This window comes from Pipra filicauda, unplaced genomic scaffold (assembly GCF_003945595.2).
Source record: "Pipra filicauda isolate LSUMZ 115617 unplaced genomic scaffold, ASM394559v2 scaffold43_size3849885_pilon, whole genome shotgun sequence".
In the NCBI taxonomy this organism is placed as follows: domain Eukaryota; kingdom Metazoa; phylum Chordata; class Aves; order Passeriformes; family Pipridae; genus Pipra; species Pipra filicauda.
Window position 1 is genome coordinate 3,759,343 of NW_024104576.1, and position 9,294 is coordinate 3,768,636.

General features: G+C 48.2%; 1 protein-coding gene across 1 annotated transcript in view; it reads right to left on the reverse strand.

The window, feature by feature from the left end:
- Positions 1 to 5,084, reverse strand: part of LOC113993861 (transcription initiation factor TFIID subunit 4-like) — a 146,370-nt gene extending 141,286 nt beyond the window's left edge. Inside the window, 3 exon segments of the mRNA XM_027732400.2 lie at positions 372 to 544; positions 4,110 to 4,433; positions 4,436 to 5,084. Coding sequence (XP_027588201.2) covers positions 372 to 544; positions 4,110 to 4,433; positions 4,436 to 5,084 — 1,146 coding nt within the window.
- Positions 5,085 to 9,294: the final 4,210 nt, after the last annotated feature.

The following is a 9,294-nucleotide window of genomic DNA, read 5'->3' on the forward strand; positions in this document are numbered from 1 at the left end:
ACGTGCTTGCTTTTTTTCTTTTCTAATGTCCAGTGAAACCCAGTTATCCCAGGCAGCCACGCAGCACAGTGGGATACCACAGTCCTTCTGATTAGAGCAGCAAGGGGCACTCACTAAACCAGTCCAAACTACCACTGAGCTTCCTACCCTCCAGTGACCTCAGTCTGAACAAGGTCTTGAGGGACTTTATAAAGTAGATTTTTTTCCTGAAATAAATAAAAATCCTCAGAAAATAAACTACATTTAAGTATTTCCTGTTTTCACAACACAAAAGGGACGAAGGCAAAGTTGCAACAATATATGAGCTGATGATGTGCAGGACAGAGCAAAACACAATGCACCAGGGTGAAGTGAAACCAAGCCAGACATACCTGAGCTGTTGACAGGCGAAAAACAGGGCCAGTGGTGGGCACAGAAAGCCTGGGTGACAGGTTGGCAGGGCCCTGTCCCTGTGTCTGCACCTGAGCCTGCATCTGAGCCTGGGCTAGAGCCTGCTGGGGCACCATCACCAGCTGTCCCGCGTCCGTGCGCACCAGCACCATCCCTGCGAGCAAAGGAACAGGCATTGGAGGACAGGAACACAAATAATGTGAAGAATAACACACAAAGAACTATGTGACTGCAGAATACAGAATAAAATTAATGTATAGCACTGCGCATTTTTCTCTATGTTGTGTTGGTTTTTTTATTCACACGTAACACGAGATTTAATTTCAAAGAAGAAAAGGAGATGCCACCAGCAGCCAAAAACTCATACCCAATTCAGTTTGGAATTCAAATAACTGCAGTTTATGGGTAGCAGGGATGAAAAAAGCAGTCACTTGAGTGTACAGGTGTACAGCAACTGTCAGCAGTCTAGTCAGGTCAGAATAAAATTAGAAAGAAATCCTCATTAAAAGTGAACTATACCAACAATGCAGCAGCTGAGAACAGAACCCAGTGTTTCATATACCAGGGACAATGACCTGAGAGCTTCACTAAAACAACAGCTTATGGGGACATGTGCGTGCAAACATTAGATCAGACACATTTCTGAGTATACAATATTTGAGATTTACTTAAACATTGAGCATTAACAGATGATTTGGTGCCCACCCCGCCATCCCCACCATTTTGGGAGGCACTACCTGTGGTTTAGACATCAGGAACAAACAGTTCCCTGTCAGTGCCTGAGAACCAACCACCCCTCAGCACACAACAATACAAGTGCAGCAATTTTAGAAAAACAGCAATGGAATTGTTTTAAAATTAACAATTTCTGGAATGATAATTTTTTCAGATTATTTTCTTGTAAAAGATCTCACAAATAGAGGCCTTCTACACAACACAGCCACTGCCATTAAGTTGTGCCCTAAGTTTTCTGGTCAGCAGGTCAGTAAAGGGGAGACAATGGCTAAGTTGGTCCCTGGATCACCTGGAGTTTGACACTTATTCAAGGTCACTGCAAAGCATGTAATGATCTTCCTCTAGCTCACTCAGAACTAAAAAACAGTTACCAGACAGAGTATTTAAAAGGAAATGCCAATTTAGCTCCAGAATACATTTTAATAATTTAACCTAGATAGGATACAATGGGTCAAATAAACAGAAAAACATCTTATTTGCAACAACTAGAGAACTAAAAAAATAAGAACCCTTCTATTCTGCTGTTAACCGTCAGTAGACATTGTTTCCACAATTTATTTCCATGTGAAAATTGTTTCATATATGTTTTTTAGCTTTTCAAAAGAAAATGAAGAAGGTCCCCATTCAAAGGACACAGTCTGCAACTAACTGTGATGGCAAAGTAATTCAAACAGTAGTGTAACAAATGTCAGAACTCTATACCAAGTCTTTCTTTCAGTTTCTGACACAGAAAACCAAATCCCAGTCGTGGGATGAACATGTGAGTGAACTGCAGCACCAATAAAACCCTCCCTCACACAGTCTTAGGTGCTCCCTGCCAGCCTTCACTGCTACAAACACAAACAGGCAAATTTCTGCCACTACAAACTAAAGATTCACGGAAATCAAGGTTTAAGGTAACAGGCAGACAGAGCTACAGCAAGGACCACATCCAAAATCCAAATCCACAATCCTAACTCCCTTCCAAAGCAAAGAGTAACTAGAAAAAAAAAAAAAAAAGGTTGAAAGAACCCCCTTAAAAACTCTTTTAAAAGGTAACCTTTAAGGTCCATTAGCCATTTAAGCATCAACTTCACAGTTTACATCTGTAGAAAATTCTGCAAACAGATGATGTGTTTGGTATATGCCATTCCTAAAACATCTGGACACTCAAATGTGATGGCCAAAGAGGTTATCACTTCTCTGATTATGCTGTAAACCTGAATAAAAAAATCCTCATAGGATATTCTGACCACATATTAAAAAATTCACATTTGCACTACACAGATTCACAGGTGTGTTGTTAATTTATCTTCCCATTTTCTAAACCTAATTCTCAATAGAGAAAAATTGAACAGAAAGGACAAATTAAATGCAGCACATGCCACACAATCTCAATTAAAGTTGCAGACATAATTATTACCACAGATGCATAAATGTTCATGTATTAACATTATGTTTAATTCAGTTTGGAGGACTACAAATTCCTTTTGCTGAGCAGTATGTACATTAGAATCTGGTTACATTATGAGACTAATTTTACCTTCCCATCAGCCATTTAAAGATGAAATACACAACTTATGACTATTATACACCAGAAAAACCTATTCTCAAGAACTGATTCTAAATTTCTGCTTTATGCAGAAGTTTGCAATATGGAAGTTTCAGACTAATTATCAACGATCCACCAGTTTAAAAACTCAAAAATACCACTGTATTTTCTGAGTAACTTCACTTTAGAACATACTATCTTCATGTTTTTGCAAATTTAATGGATTTCCAACTATCTTGTAATGAAAACTCGAATTATAACTTTCCAGAGTATTATTTACATAACATATAGTTACATTTACTAAACCCTGGATTAGACTGGTTTCAAAGGCTCCCTTGTCCCTCTTCTGTGTGAAAGTAAGTAACAGATCAAAGTATTGCTACAATGAACTTCAGAAACTGTGTGCAAAGTTACAGTGCACATTATCATGTGCACACGGTAATTTTCGAGAGACTGACAACTGGGAGTCAAGTCTGAAGAGCAACTTATGTGTTTCAAGTCAGTTGGGTCTTCGTGAAACCACCGAGCTTGGTATGTTTGGAGCATCAGAATCTGGAGGATCTTTCATAAACTATGGCCAAATACACAACTACTACCGAGTCAACCTAGAAGCAAGCTTCTAGACCATCACACTGTTGCTCTACTTAGCTAATAAGTATCAAATGTTTTAAGAAACAAGATGGAAGAAGTAAGTTATTTCAGACAGTGACATTAACGGGAAAAACAAATTAGTTCAAATGTTAAATCAACTCCTAAGTCAAAAAGACACGAAGATACCCAAGTCTTTGCAACATGAAAGTCTAAACAGGGGACCACAAAACTCCTTAGATGAAACTAAATATAGAGTTAGATCAAGAATCACTGGGATGAAGGGATGCTGGTTTGGTTAGTCAGCGACCTTGCTGAACTTACATTTTTAGTAATGAAAGTTAAGAAATTCAGAGCAGCACAAACAGGACATAAGAGTTGGAAATGAAATATGGTGGTGTGAAGACTGCCCTGACACAGCAGACAGTGACACCATCGCAATTACTGACATTAAAAATTCTACATTGCACAGATTTGCCTGTATCCTGCCACTTGATTTGCAGCAGAAGACATGCTTTCCAACAGGAAAACTTTCCAAGACTATCAAGTGTAAAGCAGAAAATAAAGTCCTTCCAAACATATATAAAGTTCTTCTTAGCTAACACCCCAGCTTTATCTCCGGTACCACCTCGGGGTAACTCACCGTGACCACCGCTGACCCCAGGACACTCCGGTAACTCACCCACAACAGCTGCAATTACCGTGCACGAGCCGCACCAATGACACCCTAATTAGCGGCAGCCAGTGGTGGTGGCTCTCCTCCGGTTTCCAGCTCGTCGAGCAGCGGGAGGGTGACAACTTCAGGGTGAGAAAAGCCCTGGGGCCAAGAAGGTGAGACAGCGCGGGGAGCGCGGCGCTCACTTACCGGGCGGGATGGTGAAGCCGGGCGGCAGCTGGATGGTGGTTTGCGGGGGGGGCCGCACGATCAGCTGCGGGGCCACGATGCGGGGAGGGGCAGCGCCCAGCGCGGGCCGCGGGGACACGGGCTGCGGGGCGGCGGGCAGGACGGCGGCAGCGCCCGGCTTGGCGGGCACCGCGGGCTTGGGCGCGGCGGGGGCCGGCGCGGCGGGCGCGGGGCTGGCGGAGGCGGCGGGCGCGGGGAGCGCTCCGGCCGGGGGCGGCGGCGGGGCGGCCCCGCCGGCGGGCGGCCCCGCGGCCGGGCGGCCCCCGCGCTCCTCGGTGGGCGCCCCTCGCCGGGGCGCGGCGCGGGGGCAGCGGCGGCGCCCTCGGCCGCTCCCCCCGCCCCGCCGCCCCCCGCCGGGGCCCCGCCGCCCGCCGCGGGCCCGGGCGCGCTGTCGGCGGCGGGCGGGCTGGGGCCGGGGCCGGGGCTCCCCGCGTCCCGCCCGGCGCCGGCGGCCACATGGTTGTTGACAGGCGGGGCAGGGGCGGCGGGCGGCGGCGGGGCGGGCGCGGCGGGGCTGCCGCCGGCGGGCGCCGCTCCATGTGATTGCTGCACACTACTACTGTTTACACTCGCTGCCCGCCCCGCCGCCGCCAGCGCCGCCGGCGGGGACGGGGCCGGCAGCGGCCCCGCGGCGGGGGCTCGGCTGCCCGCGGTGCCGGGGCGCCCCGCCGCCTCCCCTGGGCCGGGCGCGGGAGGGGACGCGGGGCGGCCGTGCTGCTGCTGCCGGCCGGGGCTGCTGCCCCCCGCCAGGCTCCCCTGCTGCTGCGGCGGCGGCTGGGACGGGGCGGAGGTCCTGGGCGGGGGCGGCTCAGCGGGGCCGCGGCCGCCCGCCAGCTGCGATTCCAGGGATCCCACCAGGTCGCTGAGCGCCTTCTCGTCCACCTCCTCGGAGAAGAGCAGCATCTCTTCCAGGGGGTCCGACGCGCCCGCCGCCATCTTGCGCTGAGCTGGGAGCCGGCGCCGCACCGCGCACGCGCGGGGCTCTGCTGCGCGCGGGGCATCATGGGAGGGGCGGGGCGGAGGCACCGCCCCGGGGAGGGACCGGGAACAGCCAGAGACGGGCTGGGAACAGCCGGAGACAGGCTGGAGACACCGGGAACAGCCAGAGTTGGAGCGGGAACAGCCAGAGACGGGCTGGGAACACCGGGAACAGCCAGCGTTGGAGCGGGAACAGCCGGAGACCGCTCGGGAACACCCGGGACCGCCCGAGTGTCTATCTCTGTGTCCCCCCGAGGGACTGACCGGGACCGTCTCAGACACCGCCCCTGTGTCCGCCCGTGGGCCATCCCCGGGACCCGGCGGGCGCGGCAGAGGCTGCGGTGCCGCTGGAGAAGCCGCGGGCAGCACCGTGTGCCGGGCGCTGCCGCAGGGTGCGGGGTGTGGAGCAGCCCCTGCCCGCCGGTATCCGCAGGGACCCCGCGGGCAGGGCCCGGCCCGCTGCCGTCCCCGTGCCCTTCTCCTCCGCTCCGCCCCGGTCCGGCCCGCCCGGCGGAACCGACGGACCCGCCCGGGCTGCCCCGCACCGGCCCCTGGGCGGGAGCTGCGCCGCGGGAGCTGCCCCGGGCCCTCCGCCCCAGGGCTGCACCGCTCCGTGTGCGCTGCAGGCTGTGCGTGTCCGAACCCACTGCTCTCCCGCACCACGGCGGCTGCGGGGATACAATTTCCTAGCGGGGACGCTGTTGGAAGACGACGACTTGTAAACCAAAAATAAGACTCTCTGCATCACCACAGCAGCTGCTGCGGTGTGCTGATCCCGCAGCATCCCCACGGGAGATGTAAGGTAGTTCATTTTGTTACTAACACTTTGGCCATCGCGCTCCTGTGTGCCCTTTTCCCATCGCCACTTCTCTCGCACTCGGAAATACCATTTAAGAGAAAGACGGTGGTCCTAAATCATCATTTTTATAACCAATGACAGGGCAGTGTCTTTGATGGGACCCTCTAAATAAAAAGTTTCCCCCTATGATGGGGAATCCTCACAGATTTATGCTCCAGGCAGCAAACAGATTGGATTGCAGCTCTGTCCCTGCTGCCCTGCAATAGCAGGTAGGACTGTAACTGAGCTGTGCTTGAGCTGCTGCTCTGTGGTCTGAAACAGTGAATCACTCTTCATTTTCTGATTTTTCAGGATTTCCCAGAAAACTGAGTCAGGTGTCTCGGTGAATAACCCCCCTTCGATTGCTCACTGCGCTGGTGGGAGCAAGCGAAGGGCTCTCAGTGCACTCCGCTCCTCTCCAGTCCCAGCTCCATCTGTTCATACCCTGTACAACCCTCTGGAGTCACCACACTCAACTGCTCTGGTACCTTCTCTTTCCTCTCAAGGAAGGTCACATTTTTATTCAGGATAGTTTTTCCCGATTGTCCTTTAGGAGCAGGTTTGTGATGAATCAAAATAAACCGCTCTTAAAACGCATTAAATATGGGTTGTACCAGTTTAATTAGGATAAGTTTAAATGTCTCTTGAAACTAAACCAGTGCATATTTCTTCAATAAAGTGGCCAGTAAAATACTGAAAGCCCAAAGGTGTGGTCAGGATGTATGAGCAGGAGATGGTGCAGTAAGTGAATGGGAAAGCACAGCAGTGGTTATGAAAGGCAGCATTAAATGTACACAAGAGGTCTATACATCAAAAATTTGCTTAGCAAATGAGTATTGCTTTTGTGGAGTGCTACAACTGAATTAAATTTGGATTTTTAATAAATGTTTCTACCTGGAAATTTAATTAAAACATAGTAGATGCTGTGACTATTTGTTATGCACAAATAGAAAGAACAATAATTTGGGTTGGGAAAAATATCAATCTATCCAATCTATGTTATGAGTCACACATTTTATTGATTTTATCAGAGAACATTTCATTAATCCCTCAGTTGCCCTGATCCTGGACTTCATATGCATACCACCATCTCCAGAGTTTTCATAAGAGAATGAAAAGTTAGACATGTGATTCTGCAGTTAGTACTGACTATGAAACAAATTTTAATGTCCATTTTTCTGTGGCATTAAACTGGGTGTGTCCATAAAAACCACCCTGGAGGAAACTTTATTGTTTGTAACTTCAGAAGATAAAAGTCACATTCCCACCGGAAGGAGAAAATGGCAAGTATTAAAATTTTAACAGGTATTTGTGGGTGGTAAATCTATAAAACATTTATTAGTATTTCTTCCCACTCACGTCTTCTAAATTGAGCCATTTTATATGTGTGTATATATATATATAAACACACAGAGTAAGAAAGTATAATAGAATGTTTTATTTAATAAAACATGATGTACAGTGACTCACACTGGACTGCTTTCAAGTCAAGAGGTGAGGACATACCTAAGAATGTCCATAAACTTGCTGCTGAAAGTGGTTTTGGGCTTGGGCTTTCACATAGAGAACGAGACTTCTAGTAAAGTACAGAATCTCTGTGAACTTTTTTATTCATTCTTCTACTATAAAATTACTTTTCAAATATTCACATGTGTTTCATCACAGAAAACATTTCTGAACATATTTATTGCTCTTTCATTTTTAGGAATTATATATGTAAAGAATATTAAAAAAAAAAAAATCAAAGATAAAGAATAGTCTTTAGGGAAGTTAACTTCCAACCATGGTTTTAAAATTGCCTTTGAAAGAAAATCCACCACAGAACTTGCTGAGCTGCTCTTCATCTCTCTACACTGCTAAACCCTGTGCCCTGTTTCCAGCCCAGGTTTGTCACCAATAACTCAGTACACAATAGGATCCCTCTGCCATGTTCAGCTGCACAGTGATAACAGGTCACAAACAGCTTCTTGTCTTCTAAAGAAGTGAAAGTGCTTAGAAAGGAGCACTATTTTCCTGGTTCTGTGTTTCTTTAAAATACACACTTTCAGTGCCTTCAATATGCAATTCAACTACCTTAACTTTAACATCAAGATGGTACCTACCAGGTTCAAATCAGATTTTGAGATTACTTCTTAAAATGAACTTACAGAACTCTTTACCTCTATTATTGAAATTTACTTTACACTATAAAAATATTTCTTTAACTGCTGATTTTAAGTATGACTTGGAAATGATAAATTCCCAACATTGGAGAGCACAAAAATGACTAGAAAACAAGCAGCTGCCCTAGGAATAGCATAGAACTGTTTAGGTTGAAAAAGACCTCTGAGATTTCCCCAGCACTGCCAAGGTCACCACAAACCCATGTTCCCAAGTGCCACATCCATACATGTTTAAATCCCTCCAGGGATGGGGACTCCACCACTGCCCTGGGCATCCTGTTCCAGCACCTGACCACCCTTTCTGTGAAGAAATTTTTCCTATTGTCCAACCTGATCCTCCCCCGGCACAGCTTGAGGCCAATTCCCTCTTGTCCTGTCCCTTGTTCCCTGGGAGCAGAGCCCAAGTCCCGCCTGGCTCCTCCCTCCTGTCAGGGAGTTGTGAGAGTGAGAAGGTCCCCCCTGAGCCTCTTTTTCTCCAGCCTGAGCCCCCCCAGCTCCCTCAGCCCCTCCTCATAAGATTTCTGCTGTAGACCCTTCACCAAACCCAGGTCAACTGCTTGGAAGGCAGAATATGTTTAAATTCAGTTTCATGTATCTCAGTTGCAAAGGAATTTCATTTTTATATATGACTTGTAGAAATTTTGGAGCTCTTCAAGTTAATTGTAAATACTTCTCTACTCACCTAGACAGGACTTGATGGAGAGGCTCAGGAATATTTGACATCAAGAAGGCTACAATTTAACCCTTAAGCTTTTCAAGGGGGTTGTTTTCTATTCCTAACTTTTTTTTTTTTTTTAAATTCATTCTGGCCAACTTCTCTCTTTCAGAAACTTGCAAGTTGTTTCAGAAAAAAGCATCCAGCCTGTTCAGGCTCCAGAGGAGACACTGGAAGGGGACCCCATCCATGTCTGTCAGTGTGTGCAGGGAGGGGGCAGAGGCTGGAGCAGGCTCTGCTCGGGGGGCCCAGTAATGGCACAGGAGGAACGGGCAGGAACTGATGCCCAGGAAGGTCCAGCTGGACAGGAGGAAGAACTTCTTTGCTGGGCAGTGACCCAGCCCTGAACAGAGACCAGAGAGGGTGTGGAGACTCCTCACTGGGGATATTCCAGAACCATCTGGACACAATCCTGTGCCGTGTGCTCTGGGATGACCCTGCTGGAGCAGATGA